This window comes from Drosophila albomicans, chromosome 2L (assembly GCF_009650485.2).
Source record: "Drosophila albomicans strain 15112-1751.03 chromosome 2L, ASM965048v2, whole genome shotgun sequence".
In the NCBI taxonomy this organism is placed as follows: Eukaryota; Metazoa; Arthropoda; class Insecta; order Diptera; family Drosophilidae; genus Drosophila; species Drosophila albomicans.
The window spans coordinates 1170431-1190621 of record NC_047628.2 but is presented as its reverse complement, the minus strand read 5'-3'; the positions used below and the strand labels follow the sequence as shown (position 1 = coordinate 1190621).

The window sequence follows — 20191 nt, the reverse complement described above, 5'->3', positions numbered from 1 at the left end:
GGTTATTGGTTGTTATTGGTTAGCATATGGTATATAGTATAAATTGAGTTAGCATATGCGTTTATTTGTTGAAATAGGTAGTTTTATAGTTATTAATTTAACCATATTTAACTTGTCGATTTATATTAGTTTGTATAAACTTTGAAAATAAATTTTTGCAGTTTCGCAAAATTTTGACTAAAAAAATTATCTGCTCCCCAATAAATTTGATTAAATCTACGCCTTGGGGAAAATTTGCGCCATTTGCATCTTAACCTTTTTCTAAAAATAACTTGACGTTAGACAAAATATTCATTTTTCAATTTCTATATGTTTATAATTATGTATGTATAATTGTAAATATTAAATTGTGTAAATCAAGCGAAAAATGCTGTGTTATATTTTACTTTCTTTTTGGTTTTATTGTAAGCATTTTATATATTTTGTTGTTTCTCATTAAAAGTATAGATGAAAAATGAGAACTTACACAATAATATTATGGTCGTCCTGCTGACAACATGGCAGAAAATAAAATTAAATGCTTAATGATTTTGACTTAAATACGATTTATTAGCTCGAGTACAAATTAATGCATTGTATTTCGTTTTATTTTGCAAGCAAAGCGAACACAAAACGACAGGCAGGCCAATGACGGTTATCGTTTATTATAGAAATGTTTTAAATATTAAATGTCAGCGGCTGAATAGTTTTTAAGTTAAATGAAGAGAATATTATTTTCCATTGTAGCTTTTTATAAATATATTCAGTGTAGTGTAGAAGTGTTATTTAAGGTATTGAGTTTTGCTAGTTGCTTGCTGCTATATTCATGTTTCTTGCCTCTAGTACTAGCGCTGATTTTAGCTTTGCTCAGCGAAATGTTATGTTTGTTTTTTATAATACTTGACATTTTTGAAGCAAATCAAATGTTGTTGTGATTAGTGTTGTAGTTGATCTTGTTGATGATTTTATATTAGGTGTATCTTTAAGATGCGCTACGGATGCGCTACATGTCCAGCAGCAATTGCAATTTTCAATGCGTCTAGCCAGATGAGGCAATAAGATTCTGCAGCCCATCAATATCCTGGGTTTGAGCCTTGTTCTGACGCACTACTTCTGCGCGACGTTCCTGTAATGAAAAACCAAATCCATCGTTACAAGAATACAAATTTGAAAGACATGTAAAAACATTTCTACTACAAATGAACGAAAAAATATGTCGACGTGTATTTTTTCGGTGTATATTTGAAGGGCACCTACAAGCTTTTGAACTTTTTCAATTTTTTTGAGCAATTCCTTCTCGCGATTCTGCTCTGCGGCGTACAATTTGTTTTCAATAATACGCGCCTTCTCCTCAAGCTTTTGATTTTCCAATTGATTGTTTTGCGATTTGATTTCAGCAATTTTGATTGTATTCTAAATGAGAAAATGAATACCAATAAATTATGTTAATGAAACAAAAATAACTAGAATACATGCGTACATACGCGCATTCATACATGTGTAAATATTTGCATTCTATTAAATTTATTTGAAATGAGGTATAGAATGCAATAATATGAGATACAAAAACTAACAAAGCTAACTACTTAAGATTGAAATAGAAGCTGATAACTTACATGCTCCTTGAGACGATCTAACATCTTTTTTATATTCTCATCGCGTAAGGCTTGAGCGGTCTTCAATTTCTCTTCAATAGCCTTCTGCTCATAGGCTTTTTGCTGTTCCAAAGTCTCTCGCGTCTTTTCTATTTCCTGGGCATGAATCTGTGAAAAAGCCATCCACATTTTGTAAAATAATATTTTTTCGCATACTTTGGGCTATTCTTTATGATGTTATTTTTATAAATTAAAAATACAACTCATGGAAGTCAAAATAATGTAAAATTTCCGAGATCGTATATTTCAAAGCGAAATGAATAGTTTTAGGTTCGCTATTGTAATTTTGTATTTGTGCATTTGTACATAGTATGAAAATATATCCTGGTCCGGACCATGATACAATTATACAAGGTAGTGCCGTCGTACGCCTTTTCGTTCGGTTACAGAGTGTTATCGCTTAGTGCGCTCGTGCTTGTTGAAGGGAAAGGTTGTATGCGGACGATTTTTTCCCTAAATATAAACCCTTGTGCAAGACAAAAATGTCAGATTGCAATTATATTATGTTATATGAACTTTATGATAAAATTAAGAACCTGAACAAAAAAAAAATAGTAATCAAAAACAAAAACAACTATTACTGTCAACTTCTAAACTATAAAATATTAAATTATAAAAAACATTTCAACTCTTTTTAATATAGTGGAACAATTAAACCCTTTGCACCATTTAAGGGTTAATCTGAAAGCTCTACTGTCGATTCTTTCGCACTCACTGGGCGCAGTCGTTTCACTCGCACTTATGTACGGTATAGATTACGGACAGCTTTTTGACGACGGGACTACCTTGTATAATTGTATCATGGTCCGGACAAAAATTGCCAGGCCATACGTCTCCAAACAATAGAGCTTTCCTTGATTACTACACATACATATTCACTTTACGCTCTCGCGGCTATTCTCGCTCTCTTAGCTACTCTCTCATCTCCGAATACATCATTTTGAACGATGTGGTCAGTCTTGATCGATAGGCAAAATAAAACCGACGCTCGAATCACGAAAATAAATTTCACAACTTAATCGATTTTATCATTTGCCTCCCACAATATATAACTGTCGTAATTTAAAATGTTTCTTTTCAAATTGATGAGCTTTCCTGTTTTTTTCAACTATTCACGATTTCTTTGATAAATGCCCAATGCAGGCATTTTTATTCAATACCTTTAGCTTTTCCTTCATATCACTGATAATGGCTTCGCGTTTCTCTACATGATGTTCCATTTTAGTCTCCAGTTGCTCCTTGGTCTGAGTAATAAACTCGTTAGTTATTTCATCTTTCTTGCGCGTAGCTTCCTCAACTTTTGCAAGTTTGATAGAAATCTCTGCCATCTTCCTGGCTTCTAAAGACTGCAAGTAATATATAAATTAATGTTTGCGGAAATCATTAAGTCGATTCTCTCACGTACAATGCGACGCTCTTCGGCTGCTTTCAACTTTTGCTCTATGTCCTCGACGCTTACGTTTTTTCCAGGAGTAACAGGACGCTTGGGCACTGGCACATTGGGTGCTGGTTCGGCCAAGATGACCTCATAGCTAAGACCACCACGAGACTTCTCCTGGCAACGGATCTCAGTGGCTGCAATTAAACATGAGAATGAATCGTCAGTAATTTAATACATTTCCATTATGCGATTCTGAACACGTCACTTGCAAGAAGATGACGAAACTGAGCTAGTCACCCTTAAGATGCTCAGCAGAGTATGCTATCATTTTTGCATTCACATTCGTGCTGCTAATTTAACATATACGAGGTGTGTTCAAAGAGTAAGGTGACATTTCAAATTTCGCGTGCAACATATTTTCGATTATCGATTTTTTTGTGTTTTTATGTTGGTACACTCTTCCCTAACATTTGTACCAAGTTTCAATTGAATCCCTTTTTTTGTTTGGTTGTGAGAGGCGTAAAAGTTACAAGTTGTTTTGCGTGCTCGGCGATTTTTTGCTATCGAAAAATATGGATCAAAGGATTTGCATCAAATTTTGTGTAAAAAATAAAATGAAGTGCTTCGAAATGTTGACAGTGGCATACGGTGAAACTGTTCTGAGTAAAAAAAATGTTTACAAATGGTACAACTCTTCCAAGATGGCCGGGAAGATGCCAACTGACGAGCCTCGCCCTGGACGCCTAAGCACGTCAACAACTGATGAAAACGTTCAAGCAGTGAAGAAAATTGTTTTGGAAAATCGTTGAATCACTATCAGAGAAGTTGCTGAAGATCTCGGTATATCGCTTGGCTCGTGCCATGAAATTTTTTCAAACGTTTTGGGCATGAGTCGTGTCGGCGAAGTTTGTTACGAAATTGCTAAATTTTGACCAAAAGAACCAAAGATTTTTTAGCCAAAAACAACACCACAATAATGCGTCAGCCACCATATTCACCAGATTTGGCCCCATGTGACTTTTTGTTGATCGCAAAACTAAAGAAACCTATGAAAGGACGGAGATTTGCAACGATTGAAGAGATAAAGACTGCATCGCTGAAAGAGCTCAAGGCTATACCGAAAAGTGCTTATGGGAAGTGCTTTGAGGATTGGAAAAACCGTTGGCATAAATGTATTGTATCTGAGGGGGATTAGTTTGAAGGGGACAACATAAATATTGATAAATAAATTAATAGTTTTTCTTGAAAATACAAAGTCACCTTACTTTTTGAACACACCTCGTATGTATGTTAATATGCATTTGCAAATACATACATATGCATTTAACATAATTATTCTTATACTTTTATTTCGATAGATTGATCATAAACAAATTGATTTACCCACTTTGAATAAATATTATATTGGGTTTGTTTGTTACATATTATTACACCTGCAACCCATAGGTTACAAGGGTATTACAACTTTGTGACAACAGCAAACGTACAATGTAACAGACAGAAAGAGTCATTTCCGACTGCATCAAGTAAATATATTTTCAACCTCAATAGCCGAGACGATATATGTACATATGTACATAGCTGTCTTTTCGTCTGACTGTCTGTCCGTCCGCCCGTATGAAACACTGAATTTCAGAGACTGTAAGAGATAAAACTATAATATTCGACAACACTTGTAATGCACACATAATTTGTACAATATATGTACATATATTATTATATATACAATAATAAATATAGTATTTATTATTCCTAAAAATTTTGTTGTGATCAGATAAAAATTGTACAAGTTATTTAAGAAATAATTTTATATGGCCCAAAAAACAACTTCTTCTGTCGGATCGCGCATTATTTGCACTTTATTGAATATTTTGAATGTACTAGTATATTATTATACCAAATATAGCCTTCGGTATATTTTGATGTTTCGATATTTTTTAAGAATACGGCTGTATTTTGCTCTTATTGAAAATTGGTAGAAGGTACATATGTCACTCTTGAGCACACTCTAGCTCTAGTTTTCTAATTTGTTAGTTTTGAGTCATTTACATATACCTTCTTCTGCCAGTACAAAATTGGAACCATTTTATTATATAAAATATATATTTTATTATATTTATCTAGTATTCAACTCTACTACTCGTTTTCGAATACAAATTGATAGGCGCTTTTGGATAAAATTAGTTTATATCATCTTAAAATTGAATGATTCGATACACATAAAAATAGTTTCAAGTCAGGATATCTAATAATAATCGATGGAACTTAAGAACTATACAAAAAAAAAATATTATTGAGAAATATGTATGTGGGAAAACTATATTTTGAAACCTATGCTGCCAGCCAGCTATATTATGCTACAGTTTTTTTTCTCAAAGCTCAAAGTTCGGAAGGTAATGCGATTAATACAATGTTAGCATTACGCGGAGCTTGCGTTAAGGCACCGCTGTTATATTTATGCTAAAATTGACGCAGAAAAATTTCGGTTTTTACGTTAAGTGAACGCTGTAATTAAACTCTTGTTGACATTAAATAAGATGCAGATGCGTAATCATAGCAGCGATTAAATTGACCAAATGGAAGTAGATATTTGTGAATTTCTCATAAGCATAACATACATTGGTGAGTTGGGTGATAACTCCCCATTTCTTAAGAAGTATCGTCCCGTATATTTCAAAATTTGTCTTAAGAATTATATTTATTTAATCCAATTAATAAGTTTATCTCTAATTTCTTATTTATTGAATTATTGTTTTGACATTTGAATATTGTTAAAGGAGCCGAGACATAATAAAAGTTCAAATTATTATTAAACCTCCTACTCATAGCACCTGTAAGGGTGAAGCGATCAGCGATTCCTGTAATCATGTTATTATTTACTTATTTATTTCATATATTTTATTATTTTTTTTTTTGGCTTTTTTGTTGTATTTTATTGAAAATCAGTAAAATTTGCAAGTGCACTGACTTCTGAAAAGTCGGGAGGATTTATTTCTTTTGTACCGGCAATAAATGCATAAGGAGGCATCTCCGACCCTATAAAATATATACAATATTCTTGATCAGCGTCAACAGCCGAGATGATCTAGCCATGTCCGTCTGTCCATATGAACACCTAGATCTCAGAGACTATATGAGATAGAGCTTTAATTTTTATACCCGCTACCCATAGCGTAGAAGGGTATTATAACTTTGTGCCGGCAGGAAATGTATGTAACAGGTTGAACGAGGCATCTCCGACCCTATTAAGTATATATATTCTTGATCAGCGTCAACAGCCGAGACGATCTAGCCATGTCCGTCTGTGTGTCTGCCCGTCCGTCCGTATGAAACACTGGATCTCAGAGACTATAGGAGATAGAGCTACATATAATTTTCGACAGCATTTGTTATGTTTGCACGCAGTTCAAGTTTGTTTCAAATTTTTGCCACGCCCACTCCCGCCCCGGCAAATAAAAAAAATCGAATAAGCGTAATTTTAAAGCTAGAGTTTTGGTATATACAATAATTACTATAGTAGTTATGATTCCTGAAAATTTGGTTGCGATCGTATAAAAATTGTCGAAGTTATTAAATAAATACTTTTGTATGGGCAAAAACGTCTACTTACTAGGGTCTTAGTTACTTTGGCTGACAGTATATTGTGCCGTTTATGGTATATTTTGAATGCAGTACTATATCGATAGACCACATATCCTATTTGGTATATATTTTTTAGTATTTTTGCAGTATATTTGGTGTATTTTGAGAAAATACCGCAAAATATCTCTTTTATTCAAAATGGGTAGCTGAAATCTCACAGTCGAGTACACTCGACTGTAGCTTTCTTACTTGCTTTCGATAGAATTTGTTATGTTTACAGGCAGATCAAGTTTGTGTCAAACTTTTCCCTCGCCCATTTCCGCCCCACAAATCTACAAAAATCGATTTTTGCTACATACAATAATAACTATAATATTTATGATTTCTGAAAGTTTGGTTGCGATCAGATAAAATTTTGTATAGGGAATACGCCCACATACTAGGGGTCTTAGTTGCTTTGGCTGACAATCTGGTATATTGTGTCGTCTATGGTATATTTTGTATCCAAATTGTGGATTCACATTCCACATACATAAAAAAGGCTTAGGTGAATTTTTAGCATTTTTTTCTATATTTCAAAATGAATACCGCACTATTTTGCTGCTATATAAAATGGGTTGCGGGTATTTCACAGTCGAGCACACTCTTTAGCTTTCTTGTTATTAGTGTTTCTAAACTTTAGCTACATGGCGCATGTTCCCATAAATAACTTAAATTAAGCAATATGTTGTTCCTATCCTACAACAATATCCTTGGGGTGTTAAAACAACCGCTAACAAATGAATCAATATTACCGTATTTTTTTCAACATGAAAAACTTGCTAGGTTAGCGGTGATAAACTTATGTACCTATGTACATACATATAATGTATAATGTATGTATGTATGTATGTATATTTCTTGGTTTTCGTTACATACCCGTATTTAGAGAACAAAACGTGACTGCTTCATGTGTGGTTGTCAGGTAGGTTGGAATTTACCTTACTGTATACTCTACTACAAATACAGACCGTAGTATTTGCAAAAGTTGTAATGTACATTTTCAAGCGTGTGTGTACAACCCTTTGGCGCACGCCTAGGCGACACATATGTATGTATGTATTTGGTTTCATTTGGTCGATGCCGAGTCGTTGCGCGCTGAATGTCACAAGGCACAACAAATGCAATGTATATGTATATATACATATGTATGTATATAATCTTGATCAGCATCAACAGCCGAGACAAAATACTCCTGCCCATCTGTCTATCCGTCAGCTCTTGTTATTTTTGCTGGCATATCAAGTTTGTTTTAGAAATTTGTTACGCCCGCAATAGCCCCGCAAATAGGTGGCGTAATTTTGAATCTAGAGTTTAGTATTTTAGTAAATACAAAAATAATTACATTATTCATATTTTTGTCTAAAATATATTTGGCATATTTTTAAAATATCAGTATTTGGTATTTTGCAATTTGATATAGTATTTGGAAATAATAGTCAATTATGTATATTTACACATTTTTCATAAAATCAGAGTGACACAATGCAGACACCCAGCCAAATTTACCACTTTTTTTTTTCAATAAAAAGTAATAATACATATAAAATATAAATGGTATAAATATGTTTATCAGAATACAACGCAATTGAATTTGGTATTAAAGCTGACTTATTGTTTTATATTGATTGTACACCAAAAGAGAAAAATAGAAACTAAAAAATATAATATATATTTGTATATTAAACCACTTAAAAAATTATATTTTAAGTTAATATTATAACGTACAAAAAAACTAACAAACAAAAAACTATTTCACTAACAGAATCACTCTATTAGAATTTCAAAAATTTCGATATGAAGGCTTAGTCCTAACACAGGCTTTATAAAAACAAACATTTAGATACACAAAAATATACCGAAAGTAAGCTTAAAAACAAAGCTGATTTCATTTATTATTTTTATTTATTTATTAAGTATGGAATTTAACTTTAAAATTTCTTACGTTATTCGTAAGAATTAGTGAAATTACAAAAAAAAAAAACAAATAAGAAGGCTACAGTCGAGTGTACTCGACTGTGAGATACCCGCTACCCATTTTAAATAAAAGCAATATATTTTGCGGTATTATTCTTAAAATATACCAGATGTACTGCAAAAATACTAAAAACATACCAAATGGTATATGTGGTATATCGGTCTAGTACCGCATTCAAAATATACTTTAGACGGCACAATATACCAGATTGTCAGCCAATGCAACAAAGAGCCCTAGTAAGTAGGCGTTTTTGCCCATACAAAAGTATTTCTTTAATAACTTCCAAAAATTTTATCTGATCGCAACCAAATTCTCAGGATTTATAACTACTACAGTTATTATTGTATATACCAACTCTAGCTTTAAAATTACGCTTGTTATTAGATTTTTTTGATTTGCGGAGGCAGAAGTGGGCGTGGCAAAAATTTGAAAAAAACTTGATCTGCGTGCAAACAACAAATGCTGTCGAAAAAAAATATAGCTCTATCTCTTATAGTCTCTGAGATCTAGGTGTTCATACGGACAGACACACAGACGGACAGACGGACATGGCTAGATCGTCTCGGCTGTTGACGCTGATCAAGAATATATATTCTTTATAGGGTCGGCCGGCACAAAGTTATAATACCCTTCTACCCTATGGGTAGCGGGTATAATCACAGTCGGTATAACAAAAGTACATACTACTACTACTTTTAAGCTTGACTCTGAGGACTGAGATGTTCAGTATTTACATTTTCTGTTGTCGTAAAGCCAGTATAACTTCTCCTCCATGGGTATAACAACAGAACTATAGAATGTACAATGTGTATATGCTCACTCAACGCCAAATATATCCAACGCACATGGTTCCCTATTAAGCTCCAAGGGCGAGTTTACTGCTGCAGGGTAGATACCCAAATTGGAATGGTTGGGTGAGGTTCTGGTGAGTATACATACATATATTTACCAAGGCGCCGTCCAGACGATTCTGACATTTTATTACCACAGAACAGAACTGTAAGTAGAACCACTCTGCGACGGGGTGTCATTTTGCTAACGTGTGAGACAAAGGGAAAGCAATGACTCATTTCACCGGTGGCGTTCACCTGACCGGCTTACTGCGCCTTCTGACTTATAGTATTAGTACAAGGCTGCAACCAGTTTGTAAAAATCAATAATGTAACTGACACCAGAAGGAACCCGCAGATGAGTGTCATTTTAGAACTAAGTAAGCTGAAGATACCAAATTTTAAAGCAAAACTTTTAATGGAAGGAAAAATAAGAGGTTTTTTCAGGATTCCCAATAAAAAGTTTATTTAATGCCTTTTAAATACCCTACCCCAAACAACCGAAAAAAAATTTTTAATTTTTAAATAATTGGTGTTTTCAATAATTCATTTTGCATCTAATTAATTTTGTAAGTGAAAGTTATTAGCTAAAATCTGTCATTGTGCATTGGCAACCTGAATATCTGAAATGTGCAGAAACCGCTTGTATTTAAATCGAATCCCATTAATTCAAAAAGGCTTAAAAATGACTATTAGCTTTAACTATTGTTATAAGGGGCTGAGTTTCTAAATAAATATATAGTTTGACTTATATTGCTATATATTTACAAAAATAAAAACTTTTACATTTAAATGATGTGAGAATGGCAAAATGATTTTTATCGATTTGGCTTCTGCAGTTTGTGTACTCCGTGTATATACTATATATGGGTAATTCTCTGAGGGATGTCGCGTGCGACCAGCTTTTCAGTTACAAAAAAAAACATATTCTGAAACAATTTTAAAAATAAGTAAAGGTTATTTTTATAGCTCTAGATTAGTACTTTAATTAGAGCTAAGAATGGTTTTGGAATTTTTTTTTGTTTTGTTTTCTGCTCTGATAATTGCAAAAATTAACAAATTCGTACGCAAAACCAAAATATGAACGAATTTATATATTTTATCGTAAAACAGAATAAGTTACTAAAATCAATCTTAGCTGTAAAAATAGTGCTAATCCAAAGCATTAAGAAAAACCTTCACTTAATTTTAAAAATGTTTTAGTTTATGTTTTTTTTTGTCACTGTAAAGCTGTTCGCACGCGACATTTACCAGAGAATTACCCATATACACTTATAATTGTAGCGTTCCTGAGGCTAACATCGGGTAGTGAATTATAGTTGCACTACCAACTTGGTAGTACCAACCAAGCGAAGACAGTAAACAACTCAAATAGAGCAGTGACCTGCCTGCAGTCTAAGTTAAGAAGACCAACTACGAAAGTAGTTTAGCCAAATACAAATAGCTGCGACAAGTAAGGAAGCTCGAGATCATCAAAATATGAAGTGGAGAGAGTGTGTGTTTGTTAACTAAGAACCTGTTAGGTTGAAATTTGTTGCATCCAAAACAAAAGTTAACCATTTTTCTCTTAAGGCCAACTTGAAATACATATATAACAAGTCAGAAAGCTACAGTCGAGTGTGCTCGACTGTGAGAAACCCGCCACGCATTTTGAATAAAAGCAAAATATTGCGGTATTATTTTCAAAATATACCGAAAATACTACAAAAATGCTAAAAATATACCAAATGGTATATTTGGTATGTCGGTATAGTACCACATTCAAAATATACCATAGACGGCACAATATACCAGATTGTCGGTCAAAGCAACTACGACTACATACCCTAGTAAGTAGGCGGTTTTGCCCAAACAAAAGTATAATATTATCTTTCTTTAATAACTTCCACAATTTCACAATTCTGATCGCAATCAAACTTTCAGGAATCATATACTATTGTTATTATTGTATACACTACTCGCAGCTCTAGCTTTAAAATTACGTTTGAAACAAACTTGATTTGATAACAAATGCTGTCGAAATTATAGCTCTGTCTCTTATAGTCTCTGAGATCCAGTGTTTCATACGGACGGACAGACGGACATGGCTAGATCGTCTCGGCTGTTGATGCTGATCAAGAATATATATGTATACTTTATAGGGTCGGAGATGCCTCCTTCTACCTGTTACATATGTACATCTCTTGCCGGCACAAAGTTATAATATCCTTCTACCCCATGGATAGTGAGTATAGAAACAATTAAGAATACCTATGACATTTGCAAATACGGAGAAAAATGGTTGCTTGATTGAAAACACAATCTTAAGAGTAAGAGAGAGAGGTCGTAACAGCCCTGTTTCCTTAGTCACCCACATGCATACATACATATACATATACATACGTATATGTATGTGCATATATGTAAACCGTGTATGTACGTATGTACATACATACATAACATATATTGTGTGAAAACGTTTGCTGCTTTTAATAGGGTAATTCAGTTGTTGAAATATTAAAACAATTATTAAATGTACTCGCAGGTCGAATTATGAAAAACCTCGCGTACATTGACTTTTAATTTCTGATGAAGAATGAACTGCCTAGCATTTGCCGTCAAGTGTGTCAAGGCAGTGAATTAATGAATTTTGGAATAATAATATAATATAATAAATAATACTTACTTATGAATTTTACTTTTTTGTTGAGTCGCGGCTGCTTTGAACGTATTTTATTATTTTTCTTAATTGGCGCGGATCTTCTGGAAACTACTTTACATGGTATAGTAGTGTGGGTAAGCATGTTAAATGTACAACACAATTTTATAAAACATTTTAAAAATAATATATTTTAAAGATTTTTAAAGAACAAGGTAACAATTTGACACTAAGCTGGAGTACATAATATCAAAATTGAACAAAAACAAAAATTCCCAAAAAAAAGTGTATATAAGTTTTGTCTTATCGTTTTGTATAGTCTTCCAATTCCCAACATCTTCTATATTTATGGTTGCATAACTATAAAAACTTCAGTCGAGTATCATAAGTGTGGAAAGTTATTTTGTATTTCATTGCGAAAAAATGTTCAGAAATTAAAAAAGATTTTAGTGTTATTGTTTGTATTGAAAATAAGTTCCCTAGCTTTACAATTAAGCTTACTATTGGTTTTTTCTTTTTTTTTCGATTTTAATGGGTGGCAGTTTCTCGTAAGATACGTAAGATAAGACATGACTATACTGACTATACCGAGAATATGTATATAAGCATGTTTTATGGGTTCGGAGATGCCTCTGTCAACGAGTAAAAAATATATTTCTTTTAACGACAGATAATTTCATTTAAAATATACAATAAAGTACAAAATATACTTGTGTATGTAGATGTCCACCAACGTAATTAGATGCTTATGGGCTTCGCCATATAAAATAACTTCTTGAATACCATTCATGTTTTTTCGTCTTAATTATAATCATTAAAACTGTAGTAAATTTTGCTATTCCCTGTTTACCATGATTAAGAAAATGTAGTATATATACTATATACAGTAGAAGATATCTCCTACCCGTTACATACATTTTTTATGTAATATATTTCCTTTATGGAGTCGGAAGTCACTCCATCAACCTGTTAAAGTAATTTTGTTGCGCAAAAATATTTGTTTGTTTTACATTGATTTTTCATTTATTCCTGACAGTTCCCAAAAACGAGTGTACCGAGTGCTTCTTGATCGAACTCTGAAGTCTGTAGCTATTTAATACCCGCAACCGACAGAGTATCGGTAGAAGGGTAATATGAGTTAGACCCTAGGAAAACAAGTACTATGCAGAAAAAAGTGCCTCCGACCCGCAAGAAATTCTTTTACATGTCAAACATGCTTAATTACTTTGAAGGCTAATAAAACTGTATATATATGTGTAGTTAAATACCTTTCTATATATGTAGATTCGTATATTATTGGTACATTTATGTAGTATATATTAAAGCTTATAGTTATTCTTCAAAATTGTGTTTCTGACTTTCTTCTTGTGTAATCTAGGTAAGGAGTAACGTTCAATTAGTTAATAATCGAAATCATCTTTCTTGCTATTATTGTAAGCTTGTGTATTAGTAGGTACTATGCCTATCCTTTTCCCTATTCATGTTGGGCGTGTGCATCTTGCGTAATCGTTTCAATATTTTGGCGTATGAGTTTCGTTTTTTACAAATCACACGAATGCACGAATAAAATCATCGAAGTTAGTGTTACCAGTGAGTGTAAGATAATACATTTTTACATAAATACTAATTTAATAGTTGTTTCCCTAAAGGGCTCTTTCGCCAGTAGATGACTCATCACTGCCGGCTGACTGACGTTTTGTCAGGAAAAAAATTAGCAACAAGGGCAACAGTCCTCCACTATGTTGTTATTGCCTTCTTCGTTGTGTTTTGTTATATTATGTAGCGAAAATCGTCGTCGTATTGCATAGTTTTCGGTTTATTGCTACTCGCTCGCTCTTTTACTGTCTCTCTCTCACCCTGTCATCCTCTCTTTCTACATTTCTCTCTCTCTCTCTCTCTATTTCTTTCTCTCTACGTTGCTCTTTCCAGTTCTTGCTGTCCCTCTCCAAAAAAAAACTCTGCAATTGATTTTTCCTGCCATACAGTTAAACTTAATTTTTCATCGTAAGTTGAGATTAATTGCTTATTAATATAACTCAACTCTTAAGCCTGAAGGATTGGTAGTTTTCAATTTATGATATTTAGATATGTTCTTTAAGTCATTTAAAATAATTGGTACATTAAGAATACTATATTTACATAGGAAATTTTTTAATGCAATTTGTGCATATTAGCACGGAACCGTTCAAGGACTAAGCCAAATTTGGTACTGCAATTTTCAAGTCTACAATGTAGAAAATCACAATTTTCAGCTTTTTCAATATCTTTTACATAAGTGTACTCAACAGCAAATAATACAAAACTAAATTAATGAACATTTATTAGTTACATATGTACGAAGCAATTAGCTAACATTTCTAACTTTGAATTATGAGCAGTCAAATTGTTACCAAGTCTAGATGTTTACACCATTTTGTGATTACTTATGCTTACCAACTGGCAGAATACCCGGTGCCCGGCAGGTGTGGCAGAAGCACTGCATCACCGAATCGCGTACTAATCCAATCAGCATGACGAGCTTGATGACTTGTTCCGAGCTTATAGATATCAGTATAACTTAAATGAATACTGTCAGCTGATATTTATTTGCTTTTGAGAGATATGTGTGAGTGTGTTTTTTTGTTGCACTTAGCATCAATTATTAGGAGTGAGTTCTTTTGAACGTACTTCCTGATTATTGCGTTTTTCTACCTCTATTGGAGCAACAACAAAGCTGACGTCGACAGCACGAAACGGAACGAACGCAACGAACGACAAAGACAAACTAAGTAAGTCGATGTTAATTGTCCAGAAGCAGGCGAGCGACTGACTGCGTAAACCTTGCTGACGCCAAAACCGACGTTGCTGGCAAGGACAATATATATACAAAAGGACAAACCACTTTGGGGAGCAACAGAGCTGACGGCGTTCACAATAGCCCCCTTAAAAGAGTGAGCGAAGAAAAATAAGTCATAGGTGGTAGGTTGAGAACGGCTGAGTTCGAAAATAAATTTGAGTATTATGATAAAATTTAAAGAAATAAATATTATTTAATTGGAATATTTGAGTACAGTGAAACATTGTTGAAGCTGTGTTCAACATTTTTGCAAATTTACCAAACACTATATATTTAATCTATACATTTCATTTAATTATCAAACATTCGATGTCTAATCTGTATGTATTATATCATGTTCGAAAATGTTTGCAGACATGCGCAGTAAGCAGTGAGCTTATTTTCAGTTTCGTAGGACGTCAGACGCGAGTAAATAAATAAACAAGAGATTGGGCCCCAATTCACATACAACATAACAAATAAAGCCGGTTGCTTTTAAACTTCTTAAATTAATATTAGTAAATCATACACAAAAACGATAAGTCTTATAAGAGCGACATGATAATATACTCAGTCATCTGCTTCTTACATAACATACATATGTGTTAAAATTATGTGTTAAAGCATGCCAAAAAAATATTAACATGAAAACCTTCGATGACTCAAAAAAGAAAAAAGAAAGCAGAGGGAGAGCCTTAAATATCCTAACGGCGCCAGCAACTAACCGCATAGACAATTAGGGCAGAACCATCGCGTCTCGTCGTGGATGAATCACATTGGGTAACCGTTTAGTTCAAATCAAAGAGTGAGAGCAAAGAAGATTGAGATTTGGCTATGAATATTGCGCTACATTAGGCGAAAGGTGCTACAGAGAGATGAGAGACGATTCTGAAACCTTTGCACTGATATTTCTTCTAATTGTGATATACAGTAGAATCCGGGTATAACGACTCCGCTTATAGTGTCCGATCGGTTATTACGACGAAAACTCGATGGCTTGGTTGGTCCCCATACAAACTTATATGAAAGGGCCTCCGCTTAGAATGTCTCCGCTTTTAGCGACTAACCGCTTATACCGACGAAATTTTTCAGAATTCAACCGGGTATTGCGACGAAAAAAAAAATCAGCGAAATAATGCCAAAAAATTTAAGCATCAAACGACGCTGTTAGAAATGTATGTATTTAACAGTGATCGGCACTCTTGCTTGTGTTCGTAGGAGCGACAGGAAGGTACTTATTAGGGCGGGTCAATTTGTTCCTGTCCAAAAAATCCTGAAAATCGTCCCCCACAATCGGAATCTACGAAGAATTCTAAGAAACTTTCACCATGAAACCATGTGTCTAAAATGAATTCCTAGTCCGCGCCGTGAAGCTTAAAGATTGCACTATGAGGTACATAAGGTATTTCGAGGTATTTAAGGCATTTTAATGTATTTAAAAAAAAAATACGCATTTTCCAATTATGTTGGAGTCAATTCTGATTAATTTTTTTACAACAAATTTTATAATTTTTTTTTTAAATTTTTTTAACTAATATTTTTTTTTTAATTCAACCAAACTAGCCAAACTAGCCATGTACTGTACCTCATATAAGAAAGTAGGAGCAATGCGTCTGTAACTTTTTAACGAAGTAAGGTATCGGTCTGAAAATTGAAACATATATTCAAAGGCATTTTAAGCAACTAAATAAAAGTAGGCGTGGCATGATAAAAGGCGGAACTTAATTTTATTTTTTATTATAAAGTTTATTTGCTTTCCAACAAGTAGGTAATTTTTGCATTTTGTTGACTTGGAATATAACGTCATCTTATTAGAATCTCTCTGCAATCATCGGAGTAAAGCTTGCATAAGAGAGTTGTCTTTTTGTTTGCTGTTTATTGCGATCACTCACGTAAAAATAATATTTAAGTACATCCCGAAAAGTTGGCAAATTTAGCTCGGAAAATTCACTAGGTACACCAATGATATTTGTGATCTGCTTTGAATTGAAACTTGATGCAGACATCATAATAATACTGTCAATTTCCGAATTGTCAATAGACTGCATACATTTATTTGAAAATTTGATAGCGATCAGGTAAAAATAGTAGATGTTGTTTAAGACATACGTTTGTATGGAAAAAAACGCCCACTGTAATCAGTTCTTAATTGCTTTCACTGACAATCTGGTATATTTTGTACTCTATGATATATTTGGAATGTATTATAATATCGATATACCAAATATATCATTCGCTATATTTTAGTATTTTTGTGGTATTTTCACATTTTTTTGGCGGCGCCTGCCGAACCCAACATACTTCCTCTGTTGAATCTGACGGGGATGCTAACCTCTGATTTTGACAGCGGAGAAGCTTTTTTACGGCTGTCATCAATCTACCGATGCCGTTCTCAAGTGAGCTCTAGTTATTAGCCTTGTAACTCGGGGAACGCTCTCATTTCTGATCTACAACATCAAGTTCCACTTAGTGCGATGCTGAAGCAATCCTACGTTCTCTCCTGGTGATCAAGACAATTACGATTTAAAACGGTGAGGTGTTGAGCAGTGCAATGTAGGATTATCTGAAAGAGGTAACAATGGTCGCGAGTTAATTATTGAGGTGACCTGGCATACTAAAGCTTACATTTCATCACAGTCCAGAAGCAAGTTAGTGACATCCAGAAGGAAATGATTCTTGGACGTTTTGACCGCCGCCCCAAACAATCAACCGCAGTGAGGAGAACGTATGGGAATGAATTGTATATCTGCTTAGGGCGTATACGAGTGCAAATGATCTTGAAAACGCTGCCATAGGCAAATGTGGCGGTCCACTGCGAAGGCGGCTTTTAAAATAGAAAGGAAATGTGAATTGCGGCTTAGTTCTGATACAAATAAATAAAATTGCTCTCAATACCAGAACCGATGACGAATGACAGCAAGCGTGGTCATTCAGGTTTCATAAATGTAAATTCATAATTAATGAACGGGATGTGTTATGTTGCCGCAGCAAAATTATAAGATGACATCAAGCTTTGAATTTCCAAGTCTTTCTCCTACTCGCAACATTATAAACAAATCAATAAACAGCGTAGGCGATATTAAAGATCTTAATGTAGAAATAAATAAGCAGAATGAAAAAAGAATCGGATAGCCGATTTTAGAGAAAATCCAGAATCCGTTGAGCGTTGCATGAACCAATCGAAGTATTCGGAAATGCACTCCAATTTACCAAATGACGTCAGAAAATTTGCTGCCAAACGACAGATTGGCAAGACAACTAATAGTTTTTCGCCGCTCAGCGAGGCACCTGGGCAACACAATATAGTCTACTTAGCCCTAGAGGAATACATGGATCATGCCACAATTGTATCTCAATAATATCACTAGGTTGCTGGGTTAATAGCCGTTAAAATGCATTAATACTTGTTTCATATAAACTGTGTATTTCACGGTCAGAATAAGGATGTGCTTCATGACGAGGGAAGCGAAGGCATGTAGTGTCGTCGCAAAGCAAGTTTTTCTTTATACGATTGCTGAAGATTATTGCTTTTATGACACCAGGTCAAATTTATTTCAAATGGATATTAAAATCTGGGGATAGTGGCGAGAATAGAGGGCCATTAGATCAAATAGGCATAAGATGGAAAAAATCATAAAATACACCATCCAAAAATCTGAATATCAGGGGAGCCACAGAAAACACTTCCACTCGAATTTCTCTTCAATTTCACTTGTAGGTGCCACAGACCCCATTTCATGAGGATTATACTGCCAGTGCTTATGCTAAGAACAACAATGAAACTTCTCTTTTAAATAAGAATTTGTGAATAATAATTTGTTAAAATTACCATTTTTTTTTAAAATACTAATCAAATTTTATAAATCGGCAAAACGCTTCAGTGATGCTGATGATTTTTATACCCGCTACCCATAGGGTAGACGGGTATTATAACTTTGTGCCGGCAGGAAATGTATGTAACAGGTAGAAGGGGGCATCTCCGACCCTATAAAGTATATATATTCTTGATCAGGGTCAACAGCCGAGTCGATCTAGCCATGCCCGTCTGTCTGTCTGTCCGTATGAACACCTAGATCTCAGAGGCTATAAGAGATAGAGCTATATTCTTTGCATTTGTTATATTTCCACGCAGATCAAGTTTGTTTCAAATTTTTGCCACGCACACTTCCGCCCTCGCAAATCAAGAAAAAGCGTAACTTTAAAGCTAGAGTCGAATTTTTGTATATATATAATAATTATAGTAGTTATGATTCCTGAAAATTTGGTTGCGATCAGATAAAAATGGTGGAAGTTATTAAAGAAATACTTTTGTATGAGTAAAAACACCTACTTACTAGGGGTCTTAGTTGCTTTGGCTGACAATCTGGTATATTGTGCCATCTATGGTATATTTTGAATGTGGTACTACATCGATACTATAGTTTTAGTATTTTTGTAGTATTTTGGTATATTTTGAGAATACCGCAATATTTTGCTTTTATTAACATGTTTGTATCCGAATTCGTATCACAAGTGTTTTAAAAAATGTATTAAACGTAGTTAAAATTTATTAAAAACAGGTAAAGAAAAATGTATATTTTTTAGAATGAATCGACATTTTCTATTTATTTCTGTAGTTATTGTGCAATTTGCAAAAACATTTGCAGCATGTGTTGTTTAGATTATGATATTGTATTGCAACATTGTAAACAAAACAATTGAAGAAGAAGAAGAGTACTACCAACATTTAAACCAATAACATTTAATACCAAATAATAATAATAAATAAGAAATTAAATGTTTGATCATTAATTGTGTTTATTTATATAACTATAACTTTATAAAAGGGGACAGGGTAGCAGTAGCTGCAACAATGGTACTGCAGCTGAATTCAGATGGCAATGCACTGTGGATCCGTCAGAGGCCAAAAATAAAAAAATGCGATGGCGTATTATTTAAACAAAATGTAAAAAAATGATCTTTTAATTGTCTAAACTTCACTTTGGCATACTGGATTTTACTGGAAATCTACCGGTACTTTCTAAAAATAGGTTCGCAATCGTTAATTTTGGCAACGCAGCTGCGCTCAGGAAGTTATTTCTCTAGTTCAAATCGCCCTTTAAAATTAGCTGCAGAAATTTGCAGATGTGTGTTTACTAATAAAAAGATCAAATCAGTTAAAAGTGAGCCTTGCCAATTGTTCTGTTGCTGTGTTTTTGCCTTTCGTGGTTTATGTTTTTGCAAAACTATTAATTTGTAAATTCCTATTTTAATTTTGTTTATTTTTCCCTTTTGAATCATATTTGATTTTGGTA

At 33.7% G+C, this 20191-nt stretch overlaps 1 protein-coding gene and 1 long non-coding RNA gene across 7 annotated transcripts; one reads left to right on the top strand and one right to left on the bottom strand.

Annotated features, from left to right (window-relative positions):
- Positions 1 to 375: 375 nt before the first annotated feature.
- Positions 376 to 14901, bottom strand: LOC117563855 (GRIP1-associated protein 1). Of its 5 annotated transcripts, none has more exons than XM_034242384.2 (7): positions 14516 to 14900; positions 12110 to 12196; positions 3040 to 3209; positions 2795 to 2980; positions 1596 to 1742; positions 1237 to 1392; positions 376 to 1105 (listed from the first exon to the last, which is right to left on the bottom strand). In XM_034242384.2, the coding sequence occupies exons 1-7, from the start codon at positions 14592 to 14594 to the stop codon at positions 1019 to 1021; spliced, it is 912 nt and encodes a 303-aa protein (XP_034098275.1). In that variant the 5' UTR covers positions 14595 to 14900; the 3' UTR covers positions 376 to 1018. The 5 variants fall into 5 exon arrangements, with proteins under 5 accessions (XP_034098275.1, XP_034098276.1, XP_034098277.1 ...); XM_034242385.2 differs by having other exon boundaries at positions 12110 to 12193; XM_034242386.2 differs by lacking the exon at positions 12110 to 12196 and having other exon boundaries at positions 14516 to 14901.
- A 446-nt stretch (positions 14902 to 15347) lies between these two features.
- Positions 15348 to 19634, top strand: LOC127565043 (uncharacterized). Of its 2 annotated transcripts, XR_007954444.1 has the most exons (4): positions 15348 to 15677; positions 17245 to 17293; positions 17358 to 17469; positions 17535 to 19634. It is a non-coding gene; the product is annotated as an uncharacterized LOC127565043 (long non-coding RNA). The 2 variants fall into 2 exon arrangements; XR_007954443.1 differs by having other exon boundaries at positions 17245 to 17469.
- Positions 19635 to 20191: the final 557 nt, after the last annotated feature.